Source organism: Anomaloglossus baeobatrachus, chromosome 2 (genome assembly GCF_048569485.1).
Source record: "Anomaloglossus baeobatrachus isolate aAnoBae1 chromosome 2, aAnoBae1.hap1, whole genome shotgun sequence".
Taxonomy (NCBI): domain Eukaryota; kingdom Metazoa; phylum Chordata; class Amphibia; order Anura; family Aromobatidae; genus Anomaloglossus; species Anomaloglossus baeobatrachus.
In genome coordinates, this window is record NC_134354.1 from 290,020,777 (window position 1) to 290,047,201 (window position 26,425).

A 26,425-nucleotide genomic window follows, 5' to 3' on the forward strand; every position below is an offset into this window, starting at 1 on the left:
AGCCTATCCCATCAGGCTGATGTCTCTCCGGCTTAGTCTGCTGAGCACTGGCAGTGACATGCGAGTTGACGTCACATCTCAAAAACCAATGGACGCGACACAACCGAAGCAGAAAGCGGCCGCTATTCAACCCATTATCCCAGGTGGTTTTTCCACGTCTGCGCCACAAACTGTATACATGAAGCCTCATCATGTTTTGTTGTTTTTTTTTTATCAAGCGCAGATTATCCAGGTTCACAAAGTGGCCCTAAGTGGACTAGCACTGACTAAGCATCCTCCTTTTTGTTTCATATCCGGAAAGAAGAACCATGGACAATTTCCAAATGTCCTTTTGTGTTTTTTTTTAATTATGTGCTAATTTTTAAATAAGGTTTAGATTCAATTTTTTTTAATCAGGATAATGGGCCCTAATGAGAGTAATAACGCCAATTCTAATAGCCCCTATAAATCATACAGTTATGTTTAATAAATAAAAATAAGTATTTAAGGGGGGAGCTAAAGCCTGTAGTGTTAAATTAAACAACAATCCCATAGAAAGCCCGCATATATAGATATAATTAAAGTTCCAAGGGCAGTAGGTCACAAATAAGACCCAAATAATAAAATATATCTAAATGGGGAAAATTTTTAAATTTAAGGTGAATAATATTCACAGATATTTTATTAAAGGGGGGACTGTGGAGGTGGCACTGAGCTATAGCTTGTTTGTTCAAACGTAATAAGAATATCTGTGTATATAACTAAATCAAAATGTAGATGTAGATGCAAAATTATCTGTCTGTCTGCGTAGCAATTGCACAGACCTATAGTATAATTCAAAGTTGTATAATCATGAAGGAGTTAACTAAAGATGATGAAGCCAGATGTGAAGCTATAAACTCTTATCAGTAATGTTCACACAAAAGGAATGTACGGGAGGGCAGGAGTGATGAGAGAAATTGGGGAGTGAATGCACTCCTTCGTTAGTTTCAAGGTTATTTAGGCTTACTTACTGTATAATTGGATCTATCTCATTAAAACCAAGTCAGTTGGTGATGCTGGCTGAAAAGAGAGCATGTCTGTGTTCTTTGTCTTATATACATTGATATATATTGGCACTGGTATACAGCATTAATGGGGCACCGTCTCTGGATCCTAAACGAAGACTCCATTAGCAGTCTTGACCCAAAATTCCTCCCTTGACAGATGCAATAATGGACCTTAGGGACTCCATTCTGAATCTCCATACGTGCACATGTTTGTTTAGGTGTTTGAGGTCCAGGATGGGTCGAACTGACCCATCCTTTTTGCGGACCACAAAAAGGTTGGAATAAACCCCCCCGAACTTCTCGTCGTCCGGGACAGGTATCATCACTCCTGCTGTTTTGAGAGAGTGGATTGCTGAGAAAAAAGCTTTGCGTCGTTTTCAAGTCTTTAGGGGGTTTGAGAGAAAGAACCGACTCGGGGGTCGGGTCCGAAATTCTATGTGGTAACCGGAAGACACAAGGTCTCGCACCCATTTGTCGTCTGAGGCAGCAGCCCAGATGTGATGAAAGAGTCGCAGTCGACCTCCTACAATGAGTGTGTCTTCTGGGGCGCCGAAGGAGTCATGAGGGGTGAAAACGTCGTGGCCGAGTCTCCTTAGTCCTGTACTGTTTCGGTCTAGGCTGCCATGACCAAGTGGGTTTCGGGGAGAGCTGAGGTCGGTCGGTCCCTGCGTAGTCCGCGGCTGGTGGCGGGGACAGCACGGGATGTCGACCAACCAAATGAGTTCCGAAAAGAGCGGAACGAGGACTGTGGACGTCTGGTGAAGGACGTCCTGAACTTCAGCTGGGGGAGGGAGGTACTCTTTCCTCCAGTGGCGTCAGAAATAAGCTTGTCCAGACGTTCGCCAAATCGGTCTGGAAAAAAGGGAACGCCCTTGAGAGACTTCTTGGAGGCAGAGTCCGCTCGCCATTGTCGGAGCCAGAGAGCTCTACGGATGGCTATGGTAATTGAGGCGGCAAACGCTGCGCAGGTAGCAGCGTCCATGGAGGCCTGCATGAGGTACTCCGCCGCAGCGGCAATTTGAGCTGTTACCTCTGTGAAGGTATGAGTGAACTGGGATTCCTCAAGCGAAGCGTTAAGGGATTCTGCCCAGACCGAGATCGCCTTTGCGACCCACACAGCGGCAAAGGAGGGCGAGAGGGAGGAACCCGCAGCCTCAAAAGCAGGGCGGGCGAGGTGCTCCACCTGTCTGTCGGGTCCTTGATGGAGGAACCATCGGGTAAAGACAGGAGCGTCTTTGTGGTAAGGCAGGAGACCGGGGGGGGGAATGGACGACCGAGGGCGGATCGACCCAGCCCTTAGGAGCAGGTGAGGCAAAAGGGTACCGGGACTCCATGAGTTTTCGGTTACCGAAGCGCCTGTCAGGCTTCTCCCTTTGAGGATATCCTGAAACTCTGGGTGATCAGCGAAGAAAACCTTTTGGGGTTTCCTTGCCCTCTTAAAGGAGACCGCATGGTCAGTGGTAGTGGATGGGGGATCCTCCACATGTAGAGTTTGGTTGATTGTTGCTATAAGGGAGTCTATTGCAGTTTGATCATCTGGGGAGGCTGAAACCAAGGAATCCTCTTGGTATAAACAGCCTGCCCTGTGTGCTCCCGAGGGAGAGCCCGCTGGAGACACCCGGCCGTGTGCTCTTTCCCTGATCCCTGCAACCGGTGAAGCATGTGCCCGGATTACCTCAGAAGGATCCTCCATAGGGGTATCCTCAGGCTGCGTTCCGTCCAGGGGCCCAGAAGGGTGTGGAGGACGACATTGCATAGCCAGCACCAGGTTCAGTGACAGTTTTTCCATGGATTGGGACAGAAACTGTGCCCATTCCGGTGGGCTGGAAGCCCTAGGCTCTGGGCTGACGGTTGAAGCGGTGGTGGCAGGGGGGTCTTGGGGGGCTATAGGGGCACAGGAGTCACAGAGAGAAGAGGTGTGTTTACGTGGTAGCTCAGCGTGGCAGGCAGTGCAGGCTGAATAATAGACTGTGTGGGCCTTAGCACTCTTAGTGCCCTTATAATTCTGCATGTTCCTAATAGGAGTATGCCAGGAGGGGGAGCAATGCTCAGCAGAGCTACAAGAGAAGCAAGCACCTCACCAGAATCAGCCGATGGCCCTGTCCTCAGGCAGGATTAGGCTCTATGGAGATCGCGGGGGTGGGGGCTTAGTGCTAAAGGAGCGCGAAGATTAAGTCAGTGTGCCCCCCCCCCCCCCTGCTGTGGGAAGTAAAAAAACGGTGGGAAGGGAGCTTCTGATAGTTTTCCTCCCTCTCCCTCCAGTCAGCACACAGCTTGTCACTGGTGGTTATCAGCCGGCTTTTCTGCTAGAGCAAATAAACAGAGCAAATAAACAGCTGAGTCCCTGAGCCCTCCCCCTGCCACCTGGAAATTATCTGCAGGACTTTCTGCAAACAGGAGTGACTTCCCCCCTCCTCCAGCCAGCAAGCTAGAGAAAAGTTAACACTGTGTGTGCAGGATCCTTGGGGCTCCTCCTTGGACTCAGCAAGGGACTTTCTCATAATAAATACTGTAAATGTCCTGGGAGCCTTCCCTGCAGTGTCTTTTCTCCCTTTGTCTGGGAAACCAGTCAGGGGGGATCTCACCTTAAAACACTGCTTCCGTCCAGGCAGTGAAAATAGCAGAGTCAGCTTGCTGTGTCCGGTCACACCGGTGCCATATTCAACTCAGAGCCTGCAAAGAGGGGCTGAGGAATTAGTGCCATATTCAACTCAGAGCCTGCAAAGAGGGGCTGAGGAATTGGGCTATAGGGGCACAGGCCTCTACCCTGGGCTTTGGAAAATCGGTGTCTGTGGATCCTGTCGTCCAGCCCAGGATCCAGCGTCGCAGGAGGGGGTATGTGGAGGAGACACTCCACGTTCCCGCCCGTTGATGGTAGTGGGAGATCGGTCCCAAAAGGAAACAGTCGCCCTCAAAAAATAACAAACCTTGAAAGGAAGTGCCTCCTACAGACAGTAAGCTAAAACTGAGGTTGCCTGGCCCCGCCAGGGGGTGTATACTGCAGAGGAGGAGCTATGCTTTTGCATCTACTTAGTGTCCTCCTATGGATAGGCAGCATAACACCCATGGTCCTGTGTCCCCCAATGAGGCGTCAGAGAAAGTTCATTCTTTTCTCATTAGTGTACATTCTGCACCTTATCAAAAAACAGAAATGTAGACATTTTTGCAAATTTATTAAACAAGAAAAACTGAAATATCACATGGTCATAAGTATTCAGACCCTTTGTTCAGACACTCATATTTAAGTCACATGCTGTCCATTTCCTTGTGATCCTCATTGGAGTCCAGCTGCGTTTAGTTAAACTCCTAGGACACACACAAAGGCACACACCTGTCTCTATAAGACCTCACAGCTCACAGTGCATGTCAGACCAAATGAGAATCATGAGGTCAAAGGAACTGCCCAAGGAGTTCAGAGACAGAATTGCGGCAAGACACAGATCTGGCCAAGGTCGCAAAAGAATTTCTACAGTACTCAAGGTTCCTAAGAGCACAGTGGCCTCCATAATCCTTAAATGGAAGAAGTTTGGGACCACCAGAATACTTCCTAGACCTGGCTGTCCAGCCAAACTCGTACAGGTAAAATATATCTTTGTACCGTGTTAGCCAGTAGAGATAAAATTATTTAAAAGAACTGAGTCCTCAGAGGTTGATATTTAATAGCTAACTGAAATCATGGTAATAATAGCAAGCTTCCGAGACTACTCAGGTTCAGGCTCATCTTCAGGCTCAGAGAAACCAAGGAAAAAATTGTGAAAAATACCCTGCTGTAACTAAATGAAGGGAATTTTGTTTACTTACCGTAAATTCCTTTTCTTCTAGCTCCAATTGGGAGACCCAGACAATTGGGTGTATAGCTACTGCCTCCGGAGGCCACACAAAGTATTACACTCAAAAGTGTAAGGCCCCTCCACTTCTGGCTATACACCCCCAGTGGGATCACTGGCTCACCAGTTTAGTGCAAAAGCAAGAAGGAGGAAAGCCAATAACTGGTTTAAAGACCAATTCAATCCGAAGAAACATCGGAGAACTGCAACCATTCACATGAACAACATGTGTACCGAAAAAAACCCTAAGAAAACAGGGCGGGCGCTGGGTCTCCCAATTGGAGCTAGAAGAAAAGGAATTTACGGTAAGTAAACAAAATTCCCTTCTTCTTTGTCGCTCCATTGGGAGACCCAGACAATTGGGACGTCCAAAAGCAGTCCCTGGGTGGGTAAAAGAATACCTCGTGGTAGGGCCGTCAAACAGCCCTTTCGTACAGGTGGGCAACCGCCGCCTGAAGGACTTGTCTACCTAGGCTGGCATCTGCCGAAGCGTAGGTATGCACCTGATAAGCTTGGTAAAAGTGTGCAGACTCGACCAGGTAGGTACCTGGCACACCTGCTGAGCCGTAGCCTGGTGCCGTAATGCCCAGGACGCACCCACGGCTCTGGTAGAATGGGCATTCAGCCCTGAGGGAACCGGGAGCCTAGCAGCACGGTAGGTTTCAAGAATTGGTTCCTTGATCCACCGAGTCAGGGTGGATTTGGAAGCTTGCGACCTTTTACGCTGACCAGCGACAAGGACAAAGAGTGCATCCGGGCGGCACAGGAGCGCCGTGCGGGAATGTAGATCCTGAGTGCTCTCACCAGATCCAACAGATGCAAATCCTTTTCAAATTGATGGACTGGATGAGGACACAAAGAAGGTAAGGTGATATCTTGATTGAGATGAAAGTGGGATACCACCTTAGGGAGAAAGTCCGGAATCGGACGCCGAACCCCCTTGTCCTGGTGAAGACCAGGAATGGAGATTTGCATGACAGCGCTGCTGGCTCGGACACTCTCTGAAGAGACGTGACCGCTACTAGAAAGGCCACTTTCTGTGAAAGACGGAAAAGGGAAACAACTTTCAAAGGCTCGAAAGGCGGCTTCAAGAGAGTCATTAGAACCTTGTTCAGACTCCAGAGCTCTAATGGCCGCTTGTACGGAGTGATGAGAAGACAAACTCCCTGCAGGAACGTGCATACCTGCGGAAGTCGGCTAGGCGTTTCTGAAAAAATACAGATAGCGCTGAGACTTGTCCTTCAAGGGAGCTGAGCGACCAACCATTTTCCAACCAAGATTGGAAGGAAGGAAAAATAGGCGACGCAAATGGCCAGGGAGAAACTCCTTGAGCAGAGCACCAAGATAAGAATATCTTCCACGATCTGTGGTAGATCTTGGCGGACGTTGGCTTCTTGGCCTGCGTCATGGTGACAACCACTCCTGAGATAATCCTGAAGACGCTATGATCCAGGACTCAATGGCTACACCGTCATGTTCAGGGCCGCAGAGTTCAGATGGAAAAAAGGGGCCCTTGAAACAGCAAGTCTGGTCGGTCTGGCAGTGCCCACGGTTGGCCTACCGTGAGGTACCACAGATCCGGGAACCCCAACCTCCTCGGCCAATCTGGAGCGACGAGGATGGCGCGGCGACAGTCGGACTTGATCTTGCGCAGCACTCTGGGCAACAATGCCAGAGGTGGGACACATAAGGTAGCCGGGACTGCGACCAATGTTGAACTGAGGCGTCCGCCGCCAGAGCTCGATGATCGTGAGACTGTGCTATGAAGCCGGAACAAAGTTGTTGTGCCGTGACGCCATTATGTCGACGTCCGGCATCCCGCAGCGGCGACAGATCTCCTGAAACCCGTCCGGGTGAAGACACCATTCCCCTGCGTCCATACCCTGGCGACTGAGGAAGTCTGCTTCCTAGTTTACCACGCCTGGGATGTGAACTGCGGATATGGTGGATGCTGCGTGTTCTTCCGTGGTGGTTGATGTATGCCACCGCTGTGGAGATATCCGACTGAATTCGGATGTACTTGCTTTTCAGCCACTGCTGGAAGGCTTGTAGGACAAGATACACTGCTCTGATTTCCAGAACATTGATCTGAAGGGTGGACTCTTGCTGAATCCACGTACCTTGAGCCCTGTGGCAGAGAAAAAACTGCTCCCCACTCTGACAGACTCGTGCCTGTCGTAACTACCGCCCAGGATGGGGGTAGGAAGGACCTTTTTTCTGACCATGAGGTGGGAAGAAGCCACCACCGTAGAGATTCTTTGGCCGCCTGAGAAGGGAGACGTCTCTGTCGATGGGCGTCGACTTCCCGTCTCATTGGCGGAGAATGTCCCATTGTAGTGGACGCAGATGAAACTGCGCGAAAGGGACTGCCGCCATTGCTACCATCTTACGTGAGAAGTGCATGAGGCGTCTCAAAGTGTGCGACTGATCCTAAGGAGAGATTGCAGCCTTGTCTGTAGTGAACGCTGTTTGTCTAGCGGAAGCTTCACTATCGCTGAGTATGAAACTCCATGCCTAGATATGTTAGTGATTGGCCCGGGGTCGGATCTGACTTTGAAAAGTTGATGATCCACCCGAAACTCTGGAGAGTCTCCAGCGCAACGTTCGGCTGTGTTGGCATGTTCCTTAAGAGGGTGCCTTGACAAGTAGATCTCCCAAACACGGGATCACAGAGTGACCTTGAGATTGCAGGACTGGTACTACTGCTGCCATGACCTTAGCGAAGACCCGTGGGGCTATCGCCAGCCGGAAGGCAGAGTTACGAACTGAAGGTGTTCGCGTGTTATAACAAAGCGTAGAAACGCTGGAGCTCTGGATCAATCGGCACGTGGGGATAAGCATCCTTGACGTCTATCGATGTTAGGAAATTTCCTTGAAACATTGAGGCGATGACGGAGCGGGGGATTACATCCGGAACCGCCTGGTGTTCACGAGCTGGTTGAGCCGTGTTAGATCCAGAACGGGACGGAAAAACTCGTCCTTTCTTGGCATCGCAAATAATTCGGAGTAAAACCGTGACCTTGTTCCTGAAGAGGAACGGGGGTCACCACTCGTTGTGCCTTTAGAGTGCCCACCGCCTGCAGAAGAGCATCGGCTCGGTCGGGAGGTGGAGAAGTTCCGAAGAATTGAGTTGGAGGACGAGAACTGAACTCTATCCTGTACCCGTGAGACAGAATGTCTCTCACCCAACGGTCTTTGACCTATGACAGCGAAATATCGCCAAGGCGGGAGAGCCTGCTACCGACCGAGGATGCGGAGAGCGGAGGCCGCAAGTCATGAGGAAGCCTCTTGGAAGTGGGTTTTCAGGCTGTCTTTTTTGGGCGTGACTGAGCCCGCCAAGAAACTGAGCTCCTCTGATCCTTTTGAGTCCTCTTTGGACGAGGAGAAATGGGACCTGCCCGAGCCTTGAAAAAACCGAAAACCCCGACTGTCCCTTGGTATGTTGGGGTTTGTTTTGTCTGGGCTGAGGTAAGGAAGAATCCTTACTCTTGAACTGTTTAATGATTACATCTCACGCACACTAAACAGTCGGTCAGCAGAACAAGGCAAACTGGTTAAGCCCTTTTTTGGAAGCAGAATCTGCCTTCCATTCAGTTAACACCCAGGCCCTGCGTAAAACCACGGAGTGAGCGGACGCCACTGCCGTACGGGTCGTAGAGTCCAGGACAGCATTAATCGCATAAGACGCAAATGCAGACATTTGGGCGGTTAAGGATGACACTTGCGGAACAGATGTACGTGTGACCGTGTCCATCTGTGTAAGACAAGCTGAAGTAGCTTGGGGTGCCTCTACGGCTGCGAATGCTGGAGCTAACAGCGCGCAGATAGCCTCATAGATGGATTTCGACCAGAGATCCCTCTGTCTGTCAGTGGCATCTTTAAGTGCAGCCCCATCTTCCACTGCAACTATGGATCTAGCTGCAAGCTGGAGATTGGAGGATGCCCCTTGGGACACTGGGTCCAGCCATTGCCCACGTCAGGGGGTAGGGATAACGTGTATCCTCAGCCGTTTGGAGAAGCGCTTAACTGAATAAGCGTGGTGTTCCTGGACTGCCTGTGTAAAGTCAGGGTGGTCAAGGAAAGTATTTAATTTACGCTTGGGATACGTGAATGGAATTTCTCCTGCTATGAAGCTGACTCCTCCACTGGAGGAGCTGGGGGAGAAATAACTAACATTCTATTGATGGACGCTATGAGATTATTGACTATGGCGTCACCATCAGGTGTATCCAGATTGAGAGCGGTCTCAGGATTAGATCTTGAGCAGCTACCTCCGCCACATCACACAGAGAGTCCGCTTGCTGGGACCCTGACTAGTGTGATGAAGTCGATGGCCGCTCATAGTGAGCCTCTCAGACTATCTGGGACTGTCGTCCGTGTCAGATCACTCTGGGAAGCACATGACCCCTCGGAGCTCAAAGTTGTTCCCACTGAGGGGGACCATGGATAATGATGAACAGTGGCCATGGGTTTGAGAGACTTGTCTGGACTGCAAGGCTTCTAGTCTCATAGCCATAGTCTCAGAAAATCTGTCAGTAAATACTGCAGGCTCCGTCCCCATGTCCTGGACGGTTAGCAGAGACTCCGTAGTATACAATGGGGGTCTATGTACACTGCCGGCCATATAGCCGTACATGCTGTACCGGCTGCATAGAAAACATGTGCTTCTGCACCTCTGTTTTACACAGACAATATGCTGTTATGTCCTCCGCACAATCAAGGAGGGTATATACAAAAATGCCACCAAACAGTGCAATGCATAGTGAATAAGCATATATGTATATGTGCACTTCGGCACTAGTGGAGTCAGCCCCACAGGTGCTGTTTAACGCCTGGTCACAGCGGTTGTGTGACTATCCGAATCCCTGCCAGGGATTCCTAAACTTGTCTCTTCTGTCGCTACAGAAAAACACTGACAAGAATGGCTGCCGGCGTCCTGTGTAGAGGAGGAAGCCGTGGGCGTGCCTGCGAAAATGCGGGAATCCGGCTTCACAGTGTACACAGTGAGAGGGGTGGAGTATGCAAAGCATACTCCAGCTCTCAGCGCTGCCGGTTTCACAGTGCACACAGTGAGAGGGGTGGAGTATGCAAAGCATACTCCAGCTCTCAGCGCTGCCGTGCTGTGCAGCGTCACGCCCCTACCCTGACTGGCAGGTCTGTGGGCGGAAACGAAGTGAGACTAGGCCGCGCAAGCCGGGGACTCGAGTTGATAAGCGCGGCCGGCATATAAGCCTTGGTCGGCGCGGAAGTCCCCGGCGCACCACAAGTCCCAGCCGCGCCCGAAATAAAAATGGCAACGGCGGTTAGCGCGGTAGTCCCCTAATACACTAACACACCCAGCAAGCTGTAGTGTGCGATGGCACTAGTGCGGGCAGCGCCGCCGTCCCTGGCGCACTAACACACCCAGCAATGCTGCCGTGTGTCTGCGCGGTCCCCACAGGGACACAGAGTACCTTAACGTAGCAGGGCCATGTCCCTGAGGATACTCCGCTCCATGTCCAGCAGATTCCCAGGAGCTGTGGATGGAGCACGGCCTCAGTGCCTGGAGGCCGGTAAGATCCCACTTCACCAGAGCCCTCAGGGGGATGGGGAAGGAAAGCAGCATGTGGGCTCCAGCCTCCGTACCCGCAATGGGTACCTCAACCTTAACAAACACCGCCAACAAGAGTGGGGTGAGAAGGGAGCATGCTGGGGGCCCTTTAGTATGGGCTCTCTTTTCTTCCATCCGATATAGTCAGCAGCTACTGCTGACTAAACAGTGGAGCTATACGTGGATGTCTGACCTCCTTCGCACAAAGCACAAAACTGGTGAGCCAGTGATCCCACTGGGGGTGTATAGCCAGAAGGGGAGGGGCCTTACACTTTTGAGTGTAATACTTTGTGTGGCCTCCGGAGGCAGTAGCTATACACCCAATTGTCTGGGTCTCCCAATGGAGCGACAAAGAAAAAAGCATAGTGCATATAAACATAGGGTACTTAGTAAACACTGTTTTTGATCAATAAAAGCATAAAGCTATCCCACCAAACGTCAAGGTGTACCCAGTTGGGATAGTACCTACACTCTCTAATATTAAAACCTTACCATGGGTCTAAAATAGGCCTCAATGTGGCTAAGGGCTGAGAGCGACCGGATCCCAACAGGACACACACAGTCAGGGGGATTCACAGAATGAAATGTCCAGCTCGCTGAGAAGGGGGCCACTCCCTGTTTGTACTAAATACAAAAAAACTATTTATTTGCACTATGCTTTTATTTAGTTACAGCAGGGTATGTTTTCACAATTTTTTCCTTGGTTTCTCTTTGTCTCATGGCCAGTGTGTACATGGTCTCACAAGTTTCATGTATACCATCTCATACTCCGGCTCACTTTTTTGTTTTTATGTAGTTTTTTTGGATTCAGTACAAACAGGGAGTGGCCCCCTTCTCAGCGAGCTGGACATTTCATTCTGTGAATCCCCCTGACTGTGTGTCCTGTTGGGACCCGGTTGCTCTCAGCCCTTAGCCACATTGAGGCCTATTTTAGACCCATGGTAAGGTTTTAATATTAGAGAGTGTAGGTACTATCCCAACTGGGTACACCTTGACGTTTGGTGGGATAGCTTTATGCTTTTTTTGATCAAAAACAGTGTTTACTAAGTACCCTATGTTTATATGCACTATGCTTTTATTTAGTTGCAGCAGGGTATGTTTTCACAATTTTTTCCTTGGTTTCTCTTTGTCTCATGGCCAGTGTGTACATGGTCTCACAAGTTCCATGTATACCATCTCATACTCCGGCTCACTTTTTTGTTTTCATCTTCAGGCTCAGTATCACACAAAATCTGAAGAGTCACATGTTATGTTAAGTTATGTGAAGCAGAACGATCAGTATGGCAAGGAGACAAACTGTTGTGGCTGTAAAAAAAGATGATAATAGCAAGCTTTACGAGACAACTCAGAAAAGATGGTAATAGGAGTTTAACTAAACACAGCTGGACTCCAATGAGGATCACAAGGAAATGGACAGCATGTGACTTAAATATGAGTGTCTGAACAAAGGGTCTGAATACTTATGACCATGTGATATTTCAGTTTTTCTTGTTTAATAAATTTGCAAAAATTTCTACATTTCTGGGGGGGGGGGTTTCTGTCCAGATGGGGTGCAGAGTGTACATTGAGAGAAAAATGAACTTTTTCGAACTTACCAAATGGCTGCAATGAAACAAAGTAAAAAATTTAAAAAGGGGTCTGAATACTTTCAATACTTTCCGTACCCACTGTATGTAGAGAATCAGCCTGTATTGTTAATAGCCTCACTCTAAGGCAGTGTTCTCCAATCCACTAATCCCAGTTCCCCCCACAAATCATGTTTTAAGGATTCCCTTAATATAGCACTGTGGCAATTTCTGATGCATTAATAATCACTCCATTACCTGTGCAATACTAAGGAAAGCCTGGAGACATGATCTGTTGGGGGCTGCGAGGACTGGAGTTTGGGAAACAGTGCTCTAAAACCACATTCAGACATCCACACAATATGGTTCTTGTCCAGAAAATGATGCACGGACTCGCAGCGGGTCTCCTGAACTAAACAGCCACATATATAATGCTGTCAAGTTCAGTTCAGGAGACCTGCTGCTAGTCCCATGAATTAAGGACAGTGTTACATGGACCTATGAATGGGACTTTAGGCCAGTTTCACATGTTCACAGAACATGGACCATGCTCGGATTAGAATACCCAGTCCGATAACCAAGTCACCAGACTTACTGTGGAAGACCCATTTATAAGGCCAATTTGTAAGGCATGGTAATGCAAGTTTTTTCAGTCACTCAATGGCCACTGTATAATGGCTTGTATATAATCTCCCTTACGCCCTAACAAACTGTGCAGAGGTTTTTCTTTTCAAGTGAATGCGATTCTGAAAACTTCATTTAATAGGACTGCAAGAAATCTGCCATATTTGAAAGTGACCTTGGAAGTAAAGCTACATCCATGAAATTAAGCTTTTACGCTCTGAATTAAAATTAGAACTGTCAAGGAAAAAGATATTATAAATATTAACAATTTACAGTATTTTAAAAAATAATTGCCGACACTTCCAACTAAGCCTCACCTGACTTTGCCTTCATACTGTCCATAGAACAAATGCTGCCGACTCATCCACTCTGACATGACAAATTCTAGGGCTGGTTTACCAGTAGGGCCTGGAAGACTACAAAGGAATTCAAGCAGCGGCTCCAATTGTGAGTTTGCAAGGTGTGCAAACACCATGATCAACGACTAAGGAAAGAAGAGAAAAAAAAACAGATCACAGTAAAATCGTTTTCTCTTAGCCATCATTGGGGGACACAGGACCATGGGTGTTATGCTGCCTATCCATAGGAGGACACTAAGTAGATGCAAAAGCATAGCTCCTCCTCTGCAGTATACACCCCCTGGCCGGGCCAGGCAACCTCAGTTTTAGTACTCAAGCAGTAGGAGAAAAAGCAGTAAAAACTTCTCAACAGAGGAACATGAGAAAAGAAGATTCATAACCGAATAAGGTACTGAGAGAACCAAGGCCCAACAGGGCAACAGGGTGGGTGCTGTGTCCTCCAATGATGGCTAAGAGAAAACGATTTTACGGTGAGTACACAAAAATCCGTTTTTCTCTGACGCCTCATCGGGGGGGACACAGGACCATGGGGAGACGTCCTAAAGCAGTCCATGGGTGGGAAAAATAAAAACAAGACAACGCAACCCAAGGACTAGGAACCAATCCCAGACAGCCTGGAGCACCTACTGAGAGAGAGGTGCTCTACTGCCGTTTGCAGAATTTTCCTACCCAGATTTGCCTCAGCTGAAACCTGGGTATGGACTCTGTAATGCTTTGAAAACGTATGTAGGCTAGAACAGGTCGCAGCTTTACACACCTGTTCCACTGAAGCCTGATGGCGAATGGCCCACGAAGCGCCAACTGCTCGCGTGGAATGAGCCCGCAGCCCACTAGGAATGGGCTTGAGTTGCAAGTTGGCGACTTAGAAAGTCTGCTGCCCAGTTCTCTACCCCCCGGTATGTGTACCGCTGATATCACTGACCCCGTCGATTCGGCCCAGCTGAGGATCTTGTGGGCCTCGAGATAAGCCGCTTTGCTGCGGGTGCCCCCCTGCCGATTGATATAGGCTACAGCTGTCGCATTGTTCGATTGGACTCGAATCTGACGACCCGCTAGCAGAGGGCAGAACGCCCTGAGCGCGAGGAAGATCGCGCGGAGTTCCAGGATGTTTATGGGTAGGGAAGACTCCTGGGGCGTCCAACGTCCTTGAGCAGTGTGGTGCCGGTACACTGCTCCCCAGTCTAGGAGGCTGGCGTCCGTGGTCAGGACCAGCCAGTTCACTGGGAGAAAAGATCTCCCCTTCGATAGGGATGAGGACCGAAGCCACCAGCGGAGTGCGTACCTGACTGAAGGCGTCAGGTGAAGATGTCTGTCCAGGGAGAAGGGGCTCTTGTCCCAGGTCACTAGAAGGGCTAGCTGCAGTGGGCGGAGGTGCAGTTGAGCAAAGGGTACTGCTTCCATAGCCGCCACCATCCTGCCGAGCACCTTCATGCTGAATCGAATGGAGCGAGTCGGAGGATGTAGGAGGCAGCGTACTGCTCGTTGAAGAGCGATCGCCTTGTCCAGGGGGAGGTAGATCAAGCCCCGACGGGTGTCCAGGGACATGCCCAGGAAGGTGATGGATCGTGATGGGATCAGGGATGATTTGTCTAGATTCACTAGCCACCCTAAGCGGGATAGTGTGTCCACAGTGATCTGTACGCTGGTTGAGCAGTCGCGGAAGGAGGGGGCCTTGATGAGGTCGTCCAAGTAAGGGAGAATGACTACTCCCCTGGCGTGAAGGACGCTCATGGCGGCCGCCATGACTTTGGTGAAGACCCTTGGTGCAATGGCATGGCCGAAGGGTAGAGCTACGAATTGAAAGTGAGAGTCCTGAACTGCGAAGCGGAGGAACTTTTGGTGATCTGGGGCGATGGGTATGTGCAGGTACGCGTCCTTGATGTCTATGGAGGCGAGGAATTCCCCTTTGACCATGGATGCAATAATGGACCTTAGGGACTCCATTCTGAATCTCCATACGTGCACATGTTTGTTCAGGTGTTTGAGGTCCAGGATGGGTCGAACTGGCCTATCCTTTTTGGGGACCACAAAGAGGTTGGAATAAAAATCTCTGAACTTCTCGTCGTCCGGGACAGGTATTATCACTCCTGCTGTTTGGAGCGAGTGGATTACTGAGAAGAAGGGAATTTTGTTACTTACCGTAAATTCCTTTTCTTCTAGCTCTTATTGGGAGACCCAGACGATTGGGGTATAGCTACTGCCCTCTGGAGGCCACACAAAGCACTACATTAAAAGTGCAAGGCCCCTCCCCCTCTGGCTATACCCCCCCCGTGGTATCACGGGTTCTCCAGTTTTAGTGCCAAAGCAAGAAGGAGGAAGCCAATAACTGGTTTAAACAAATTAACTCCGAATAACATCGGAGAACTGAAAAACCGTTCAACATGAACATGTGTACCCGCAAACAACAAAAAAACATCCCGAAGGACAACAGGGCGGGTGCTGGGTCTCCCAATAAGAGCTAGAAGAAAAGGAATTTACGGTAAGTAACAAAATTCCCTTCTTCTTCAGCGCTCTATTGGGAGACCCAGACGATTGGGACGTCCAAAAGCTGTCCCTGGGTGGGTAAAGAAATACCTCATGTTAGGGCTGCAAAACAGCCCTCCCCTACGGGGGTGTCACTGCCGCCTGCAGGACTCTTCTACCTAAGCTGGCATCCGCCGAAGCATAGGTATGCACCTGATAATGCTTGGTGAAAGTGTGCAGACTGGACCAGGTAGCTGCCTGGCACACCTGTTGAGCCGAAGCCTGGTGACGTAATGCCCAGGACGCACCCACGGCTCTGGTTGAGTGGGCTTTTAGCCCTGAAGGAACCGGAAGCCCCGCAGAACGGTAGGCCTCTAGAATTGGTTCTTTGATCCATCGAGCCAGGGTGGCTTTAGAAGCCTGCAACCCCTTGCGCGGACCAGCGACAAGGACAAAAAGTGCATCGGCACGGCGCATGGGCGCCGTGCGGGAAATGTAGATTCTGAGTGCTCTCACCAGATCTAGCAAACGTAAGTCCTTTTCATACCGGTGAACCGGATGAGGACAAAAAGAAGGCAAGGATATATCCTGATTAAGATGAAAAGAGGATACGACCTTAGGGAGAAACTCCGGAATAGGGCGCAGCACTACCTTGTCCTGGTGGAACACCAGGAAGGGAGCCTTGGATGACAGAGCTGCCAGCTCAGACACTCGCCGAAGCGATGTGATCGCAACAAGAAACGCCACTTTCTGTGACAGCCGAGAAAAGGAAACTTCCTTCAGAGGCTCGAAGGGCGGCTTCTGGAGAGCAACTAGTACCCTGTTCAGATCCCATGGATCTAACGGCCGCTTGTACGGGGGCACAATATGACAGACCCCCTGCAGGAACGTGCGCACCTTAGAAAGACGTGCTAGACGCTTCTGAAAAAACACGGATAGTGCCGAAACTTGCCCTTTAAGGGAGCTGAGCGACAAGCCCTTTTCTAACCCCGATTGCAGGAAGGAAAGAAACTTGGGCAATGCAAATGGCCAGGGAGACACTCCCTGAGCAGAGCACCAGGATAAGAAAATCTTCCACGTTCTGTGGTAGATCTTAGCCGAATTCGACTTTCTAGCTTGTCTCATTGTGGCAACGACTCCTTGAGATAATCCTGCAGATGCTAGGATCCAGGACTCAATGGCCACACAGTCAGGTTCAGGGCCGCAGAATTCTGATGGAAAAACGGCCCTTGGGACAGTAAGTCTGGTCGGTCTGGCAGTGACCACGGTCGACCGATCGTGAGATGCCACAGATCCGGATACCACGACCTCCTCGGCCAGTCTGGAGCGACGAGTATGATGCGGCTGCACTCGGATCTGATCTTGCGTAGCACTCTGGGCAAGAGCGCCAGAGGCGGAAACACGTATGGGAGCTGAAACTGCGACCAATCTTGAACCAAGGCGTCTGCCGCCAGAGCTCTTTGATCGCGCGACCTCGCCATGAATGCCGGGACCTTGTTGTTGTGCCGGGATGCCATTAGGTCGACGTCCGGCACTCCCCAGCGGCGACAGATTTCCTGAAACACGTCCGGGTGAAGGGACCATTCCCCTGCGTCCATGCCCTGGCGACTGAGGAAGTCTGCTTCCCAGTTTTCTACGCCTGGGATGTGAACCGCGGATATGGTGGATGCTCTGTCCTCCACCCACATTAGAATGCGCCGGACTTCTTGGAAGGCTTGCCGACTGCGCGTCCCTCCTTGGTGGTTGATGTATGCCACCGCTGTGGAGTTGTCCGATTGGATTCGGATCTGCTTTCCTTCCAGCCACTGTTGGAAGGCCAGTAGAGCAAGATACACTGCTCTGATCTCCAGAACATTGATCTGAAGGGTGGACTCCTGCGGAGTCCACGTCCCCTGAGCCCTGTGGTGGAGAAATACTGCTCCCCACCCTGACAGACTCGCATCTGTCGTGACTACTGCCCAGGATGGGGGCAGGAAGGATCTTCCCTGAGACAATGAGGTGGGAAGGAGCCACCATTGTAGGGAGTCCTTGGCCGTCTGGGAAAGCGAGACTTTCCTGTCCAGGGACGTTGACTTCCCGTCCCATTGGCGGAGAATGTCCCATTGAAGTGGGCGCAGATGAAACTGCGCAAAGGGAACTGCTTCCATGGCTGCCACCATCTTCCCTAGGAAATGCATGAGGCGCCGCAAGGGATGCAACTGGCCCTGCAGAAGAGATTGCACCCCTGTCTGTAGTGACCGCTGCTTGTTCAGCGGAAGCTTCACTATCGCTGCTAGAGTATGAAACTCCATGCCAAGATACGTTAGTGATTGAGTCGGTGATAGGATCGACTTTGGAAAGTTGATGATCCATCCGAAAGACTGTAGGGTCTCCAGCGTAGCATTCAGGCTGCGCTGACATGCCTCTTGAGAGGGAGCTTTGACCAATAAATCGTCTAGGTAAGGGATCACCGAGTGTCCCTGAGAGTGCAAGACTGCTACCACCGCCGCCATGACCTTGGTGAAGACCCGTGGGGCTGTCGCCAGACCAAATGGCAGAGCTACGAACTGAAAATGGTCGTCTCCTATCACAAAACGTAGAAAACGTTGATGTTCTGTAGCAATTGGCACGTGGAGATAAGCATCTTTGATGTCTATTGAGGCAAGGAAGTCTCCTCTGGACATTGAGGCAATGACAGAACGCAGGGTTTCCATCCGGAACTTCCTGGCGTGCACATGTTTGTTGAGCCGTTTTAGGTCCAGAACAGGACGGAACGAGCCGTCCTTTTTTGGAACCACAAAGAGATTGGAGTAAAACCCTTGCCCTTGTTCCTGAGGAGGGACTGGGATCACCACTCCTTCCGCTCTTAGGGAGTCCACCGCCTGCAGCAGAGCATCTGCTCGGTCTGGATGTGGGGAGGTTCTGAAGAACCGAGCTGGAGGACGAGAATTGAACTCGATTCTGTACCCGCGAGACAAAATGTCCGTCACCCACCGGTCTTTGACCTGTGACATCCAAATGCCGGAAAAGCGGGAGAGCCTGCCCCCGACCGGCGATGCGGAGGGAGGGGGCTGGAAGTCATGAGGTAGCCGCTTTGGAAGTGGTACCTCCATTTGCTTTCTTGGGGCGCGTGTGAGCCCGCCACGAATCTGAGTTTCTTTGCGTCCTCTGAGTCCCTTTGGACGAGGTAAACGGTGTCTTGCCCGAACCTCGAAAGGACTGAAACCTCTGCTGCCACTTTTTCTGCTGAGGTTTGGTTGTTCTGGGTTGTGGTAAAGAGGAGTCTTTACCCTTGGACTGCTTAATGATATCAGCCAATGGCTCGCCAAACAGTCTATCTCTAGATAAAGGCAAACTGGTTAAACATTTTTTGGAACCAGCATCTGCTTTCCAGTCCTTTAACCACAAGGCTCTGCGCAAAACTACCGAATTGGCGGACGCCATTGAGGTGCGACTGGTAGATTCTAGGACCGCATTGATAGCGTAAGACGCAAACGCCGACATCTGCGTGGTAAGGTGCGCCACTTGCGGCACTGCTGGATGTATGATAGCATCCACTTTTGCTAAGCCAGCTGAAATAGCCTGGAGTGCCCATACGGCTGCGAATGCCGGAGCAAACGACGCGCCGATAGCTTCATAGACAGATTTTAACCAAAGGTCCATCTGTCTGTCATTGGCATCTTTAAGTGAAGCGCCATCCTCCACTGCAACTATGGACCTAGCTGCGAGTTTGGAAATCGGGGGGTCTACCTTTGGACACTGTGTCCAGCGCTTGACCACCTCAGGGGGGAAAGGGAAACGCGTATCTTTAGATCGTTTAGAGAAACGCCTTTCTGGGTGAGCGTCGTGCTTCTGGATTGATTCTCTGAAGTCAGCGTGATCCAACAAAGCACTCAATTTACGCTTGGGATAAAGGAAACGAAACTTCTCCTGCTCCGCAGCCGCCTCTTCTGCTGAAGGGGCTGGGGGAGAAATATCCAACAGCCTATTGATGGCTGAGATAAGGTCGTTTACCATGGCATCCCCATCAGGGGTATCCAGGTTGAGAGGGGTTCCAGGAATGGATTCCTGATCACTCTCATCAGACACATCACAGGGAGACTGATTGCGCTGAGACCCTGAGCAGTGTGATGACGTCGAGGGTCTTTCCCAGCGAGCTCGCTTAGGGTGGCTGGGGCTATCATCTGAGTCATAATCCTCGGCCTGTGAAGCCGGGGACCCCCCTGTGGGCTGGATTAATTCCAAGTGAGGGGGACCTGAGGACAGAGGCCTCGCCGTGCCCAAAGACTGAGCCCCATGCATAGATTGCAAGGTTTCAAGGATTTTTGCCATAGACACAGACATATTATCAGCAAAAACTGCAAAGTCTGTCCCTGTCACCGGGGCAGAACTTACAAGCGACTCAGCCTGGGTCACTACCTCTCCTGACTCCGGCTGGCGAAGCAGCACCGGGTCGGAGCATTGCACACAATGGGGGTCATCGGAGCCTGCTGGTAGATTAGCCCCACATGCAGCCCACGCAGCATACACAGCCCTAGCCTTGGCAGCCTTGCGTTTTGAGGATGGCATGTTGTTGCTTCCACAGAGGGATCTGGGAGATGCAGCCAGAAGCGACCTCACAGTGCAAGAAATACAATATCTCTATATCCTACACAGTACACCGATACACCGTGAGGCACTAGAGGGACCAGCACAGAAAAATCGCTTACCGCCCGCTTAAAAAGCGGGTGTGTGGTCGCCAGATAGCCCCTAGTCCAGGTCTCCCAGAGCCTTGCGTCCTTCCTCCAGCCAGACTGCATGTAATGGCTGCCGGCGTCCTGAGAGAGAAGGGGGGCGGGCCCTGGGCGTTCCTGGCTAAGAGCGGGAAGCCTGCTTCCCTCTGTGCCTAGTGTGAGGGCTGGAGCATGTAAATCAGGCTCCAGCCCTCGTCGCTGCTAGCGAACAGCGTCTCTCCCCTACCCTGATTGACAGGGTGGGGGCGGGAACGAATCGGAGCTGCCGGCGTCCTAGGCCCAAAAAGCCGGGGACTCAATTTATAACCGCCGCCGCCGTAAAAGCGCGGACGGCGGATCCCCGGCGCACCACAAGTCACAGCAGCGCCGCCCGGTCCAGAGGGGGTCGGCGCTGCGTTCCCATACACAAAAAATCCCCTAGTAATCTGTAGGGACACTAACTCCAACGTTGCGGTCCCCGGCGCACTACAACACCCAGCCAGCCCGGAGTGTGTCTGTGCCTGCCGGGGACACAGAGTACCTGTATGATGCAGGGCCTGTCCCTGATCGTACTCCTGCTCCGTCTCCATCAGGTTCTAATGGGTCTGTGGATGGAGCCCGGCGTCAGAGCTGAGAGGCCGGCAGGATCCCACTTCCACAGAGCCCTACAAGGGGATGTGGAAGGAAAACAGCATGTCAGGCTCCAGCCCTGTACCAGCAATAGGTACCTCAACCTTACAACACCATCCAGGGGTGAGAAGGGAGCATGCTGGGGACACTATATGTGTCCTCTTTTCTTCCATCCGAAATAGTCAGCAGCTACTGCTGACTAAAATCTGTGGAGCTATGCATGGAATGTCTGACCTCCTTCGCACACAAAGCTAAAACTGGAGAACCCGTGATACCACGGGGGGGGTATAGCCAGAGGGGGAGGGGCCTTGCACTTTTAATGTAGTGCTTTGTGTGGCCTCCAGAGGGCAGTAGCTATACCCCAATCGTCTGGGTCTCCCAATAGAGCGCTGAAGAAAAAAGCTTTGCGTCGTTTTCGAGTCTTTGGGGGGTTTGAGAGAAAGAACCAACTCGGGGGTCGGGTCCGAAATTCTATGTGGTAACCTGAAGACACAAGGTCTCGCACCCATTTGTTGTCTGTGGCGGCAACCCAGATGTGTTGAAAGAGCCGCAGTCGACCTCCTACAATGAGTGCGTCTTCCGGGGCGCCGAAGGAGTCATGAGGGGGGAAAACGTCGTGGACGAGTCTCCCTAGTCCTGGACTGTTTTGGTCTAGGCTGCCATGACGAAGTGGTTTTCGGGGAGAGCTGAGAAGGTCAGTCTCTGCGTAGTCCGCGGCTGGTGGCGGGGACAGCACGGGATGTCGACCACCCAATTGAGTTCCGAAAAAAGCGGAACAAGGACTGTGGACGTCTGGTGAAGGTCGTCCTGGACTTCAGCTGGGGGAGGGAGGTACTCTTTCCTCCCGTGGCGTCAGAAATGAGCTTTTCCAGACGTTCGCCAAACAATCTGTCTGGAAAAAAGGGAAGGCCCGTGAGAGACTTCTTGGAAGCAGAGTCCGCTCGCCATTGTCAGAGCCAGAGAGCTCTACGAATGGCTATGGTATTTGAGGCGGCAAACGCTGCGCAGGTAGCAGCGTCCATGGAGGCCTGCATGAGGTACTCCGCTGCAGCGGCAATTTGAGCTGTTACCTCTGTGAAGGTATGAGTGAACTGGGATTCCTCAAGCGAAGCGTTAAGGGATTCTGCCCAGACCGAGATCGCCTTTGCGACCCACGCAGCGGCAAAGGAGGGCGAGAGGGAGGAACCCGCAGCCTCAAAAGCAGAGCGGGCGAGGTGCTCCACCTGTCTGTCGGGTCCTTGATGGAGGAACCATCGGGTAAAGACAGGAGCGTCTTTGTGGTAAGGCAAGAACCCGGGGGGGGCGGGGGGGATGGGGGTCGACCAAGGGCGGATCGGCCCAGCCGTTAGGGGCAGGTGAGGCAAAAGGGTACCGGGACTCCATGAGTTTTCGGTTACCGAAGCGCCTGTCAGGCTTCTCCCTTTGCTTTGTGAGGATATCCTGAAACTCTGGGTGATCAGCGAAAACCTTTTGGAGTTTCCTTGCCCTCTTAAAGGAGGCCGCATGGTCAGTGGTAGTGGATGGGGGATCTTCTACATGCAGTTTCGTTGATTGCTGCTATAAGGGAGTCTATTGCAGTTTGATCATCTGGGGAGGCTGAAACCAAGGAATCCTCTTGGTACAAACAGCATTCTCCCTCCTCTAGATCTTCAGAAGCCGTAGAGCGTGTGGGAGAGCCTGCCCTGTGTGCTCCTGAGGGAGAGTCATGGGGGCCATGAGAGAGTGCTGGAGACACCCGGCCGTGTGCTCTTTTCCTGATCCCTGCAACCGGTGAAGCATGTGCCCGGATTACCTCAGAAGGATCCTCCATAGGGGTATCCTCAGGCTGCGTTCCGTCCAGGGACCCAGAAGGGTGTGGAGGACGACATTGCATAGCCAGAACCAGGCTCCTCCAGCCAGCAAGCTAGAGAAAAAATTAACACTGTGTTCAGGATCCCTGGGGCTCTCCTCCTTGCAATTAGCAAGGGACTTTCTCATAATAAAATACTGTGAATTCAGTAGTCCTGGGAGCCTTCCCTGCACCGTCTTTTCTCCCTTTGTCTGGGAAACCAGTCAGGGGGGATCTCACCTTAAACACTGCTTCAGTCCAGGCAGTGGAATAGCAGAGTCAGCCTGCTGTGTACGGTCACACAGTGCAATGTTAAACTCAGAGCCTGCAAAGAGGGGCTGAGGAATTGTGCTTCAGCCCTGGGCTCTGGAAAATCCTGTGTCTGTGGGACCAGTCGTCCAGTAAAAGGCAGCCCAAGATCCAGCGTCGCAGGAGGGGGTACGTGGAGGCAGCACTCCACGTTCCCGCCCGTTGATGGTATTGGGAGATCGGTCCCAAAAGGAAACCGTCGCCCTCAAAAAAATAACAAAACCTTGAAAGATCTGCCTCCTACATACACTAAGCTAAAACTGAGGTTGCCTGGCCCGGCCAGGGGGTGTATACTGCAGAGGAGGAGCTATGCTTTTGCATCTACTTAATGCCCTCCTATGGATAGGCAGCATAACACCCATGGTCCTGTGTCCCCCAATGAGGCGTCAGAGAAAGTTAAGTAGAAAAAACAGCTGACTTAAAACAGGTGTCCAGGTTTAGGACAAAAGTATGCAGCCACTTCATGTGGCTGCCAAATGGTTACACAGTATAGTACGCACTCTAACGATTGCCCAGTATTACAGATGCAATTGGGCTTGTCAACTGATCGCTAATTGAAGTCGGCTAGACGTGTTCAGTTTCTCTCACAAAAGTAAATTTAGAGAAGTTGGAGGAGTCTAGTTGGCATGTGACTGCCAACTACCATCAGTTAATACCCTGGAAATTGTGAAAGCATGCACATCGCAGGCTGCCCTGATTTGGTAGACAGCAGTCACAAAGTACAGTAATTGCAGACGTCTATTCTAAGCTTGGACAACCCCTTCAATAATGGCAAATAGATTAAAGGTTTGAAATGATCACAATGTTTCTGTATAAATACCTGCATGACACTGAGGGTCTCTGCCTGCTGCATCTTACTGAGAATTGCTCTCAAAATCTGGTCCAAATTTTCACCCAACTCACGGCCAGCCTTGGAAATAAGTGTAGATACAAGACGTCCCACAAATGCTGCTGTGAATTCAGATGTTCGAGGGTCAAGAAGCTGGCTAACTACTTGCATAACATACCAAAGACCACTGTGTCCTTGGTCATCCTGCCATTGTGCAATTTGTTCCAATGCAACTGAAACATAGCCGCGAAGACACTCGCCGCCATTCTGGGAACAAACAAAAAGGTTGAAATTCACCTGATTAGTAACTCACGAGAAGTGAAAAACCCCCAAGAATGAACAGAATAAAACATTAGTAGTACCTGCATGATTGCATTGTCATCTGTACGCAGGGTACACTGAGCCACTGCAGGGAAAGCTTGACAGATTAAAAGTTCTGAAAGAGGTGGTTTTGTGTTCCTCACGACGGTGGTCAGAATATCAATAGAAGTCTGTAACAGTTAATACAAAACATAGGATTATAAAAATTGCATATAGTCCACAGATTTCAGAAATATTTCAATAACAAACATTTCTAGATTACTGGTGTGTTTGACCCTAGTGCAGCCAGTGTGCCCAGCCACCCTGCTATTGGCACCTGGGAAAGGCACTGCAAAAGACCCCTTCACTTAAGTCAGAATGGGAGCAGAGTACCCCAGCCCTCAAAAGTATGCATAAGTTTGCTGGCTTACGCATCATACTGTTTGTTGCCTTCAGTCCGGTCATCCCATCACTAATCAAGCATCACAGTTGGGGTCGCCATCTAAATCTCCGAAAAACCGAATTCAGAGAAAAATTATTATGGAACACTAAAATTGGGCAGCTGAAGACACTTTGGACTCTATATGGCCACTTTCCCAATGCTGGCCTATCTTTTTAGGAATGCAGTCAACCAGACTATGTACATCTAAAAAAGGGACACTAACGAAAAGAGGCCAGACAGTTTAATGTGAATCTGTCTAATTACAGTGAATGGTTCTGTCATATAAATTATGTATCTAGAAGATTTAGATGGGAAGACTGATTTACGTCCTCAGCATAGAGTACCGGATAAATGTGAAGTGGGAAAAAGCCTTATAAAGTGGCCAAAATAGTGCCAATAAAAACCAGAAAACAAATCCACAAAAAACAAGCCTCCACTCGGTCCATCATCGGATAGTAGTAATCTAGGGGGTTTCTAAGTTACTGTTAGCTTTCAGGCTCTGGGAAAATGACTTTTTTTTACTCAGTTGACCTATGGGATTTAAAATAGGAATTGTTGGTTAGGCCTGTTAGTTTTAACCTTTAAGCAAGGCCTAACAATACATACCGTATTTTTCGGACCATAAGACGCACTTTTTTCCCCCCAAATGTTGGGGGAAAGTGGGGGGTGCGTCTTATGGTCTGACTATAGGACTGCGGCCGGGAATGTGGGTGCTGCGGTGGAGCGGGCCATCGGGGGCACGAGCAGGCTGCAGCAGCGCCTGCCGTGACCACGTGGGCCCGCTCATTACATATGCACGCCCATCCTCCCGCCCATCATCTCTCAGCGAAACCGGCGCTGACAGGTGGGCGGGGTGATGGGCAGCTGGGTGCGCGCATAATTAACAGCCGCACGTGATCACCCCTGGCAACTACAGCCTGGAGTGATCATGTGCGGCTGTATTCACTGCCCCCCGTGCATCATTATCAGCGCGGGGAGCAGTGAATCAGTGTACTCACCCGTCACCGCGTGTGGAGCCGTCCCCCTGCAACATCGCGCGATGTCTTCCTGTCTGTGCCGGTCAGCTGCTCTGGACACTAGCGGCGCGCACAGCGATGACGTCACCGCTGTGCGCGCCGCTAGTGTCCACCAGCTCAACTGACCGGGCTCAGACAGGAAGACATTTCGCGATGCTGCAGACAACGGTGACTGCTCCACACAGCGGCGCTGCAGCTGAGACAGAGATCGGAGCCGTCCCCCTGCAACATGGCGCGTTGTCTTCCTGTCTGTGCCGGTCAGCTGATCTGGACACTAGCGGCGCGCACAGCGATTACGTCATCGCTGTGCGCGCCGCTAGTGTCCACCAGCTCAACTGACCGGCACAGACAGTAAGACATCGATTCACGAAGCTGCAGACAACGGTGACGGCTCCACACACTGTGACTGCTCCACACAGCGGCGCTGCAGCTGAGACAGATCGGTGCTTCAGGGAGTGAGGAAAGGTGAGTATAAACGTTTATTTTTTTTTCTGTGCCACAGGCCATATACCAGGATGGGGGTATGTCATGAGCAGGATGGATGGGGGTATATCATGAGCAGGATGGATGGGGGTATATCATGAGCAGGATGGATGGGGGTATATCATGAGCAGGATGGATGGGGGTATATCATGAGCAGGATGGATGGGGGTATATCATGAGCAGGATGGATGGGGGTATATCATGAGCAGGATGGATGGGGGGTATATCATGAGCAGGATGGATGGGGGGTATATCATGAGCAGGATGGATGGGGGGTATATCATGAGCAGGATGGATGGGGGGTATATCATGAGCAGGATGGATGGGGGGTATATCATGAGCCGGATGGATGGGGGGTATATCATGAGCAGGATGGATGGGGGGTATATCATGAGCAGGATGGATGGGGGGTATATCATGAGCCGGATGGATGGGGGGTAT

General features: G+C 50.9%; 1 protein-coding gene across 1 annotated transcript in view; it reads right to left on the bottom strand.

Annotated features, from left to right (window-relative positions):
- Nucleotides 1-26,425, bottom strand: part of IPO9 (importin 9) — a 146,337-nt gene that overhangs the window by 35,141 nt on the left and 84,771 nt on the right. The window contains exons 17-19 of the mRNA XM_075335844.1: nucleotides 24,106-24,234; nucleotides 23,735-24,010; nucleotides 12,952-13,118 (exon numbers count right to left, since the gene is read on the bottom strand). Coding sequence (XP_075191959.1) covers nucleotides 12,952-13,118; nucleotides 23,735-24,010; nucleotides 24,106-24,234 — 572 coding nt within the window. The remainder of the gene's footprint in view (nucleotides 1-12,951; nucleotides 13,119-23,734; nucleotides 24,011-24,105; nucleotides 24,235-26,425) is intronic.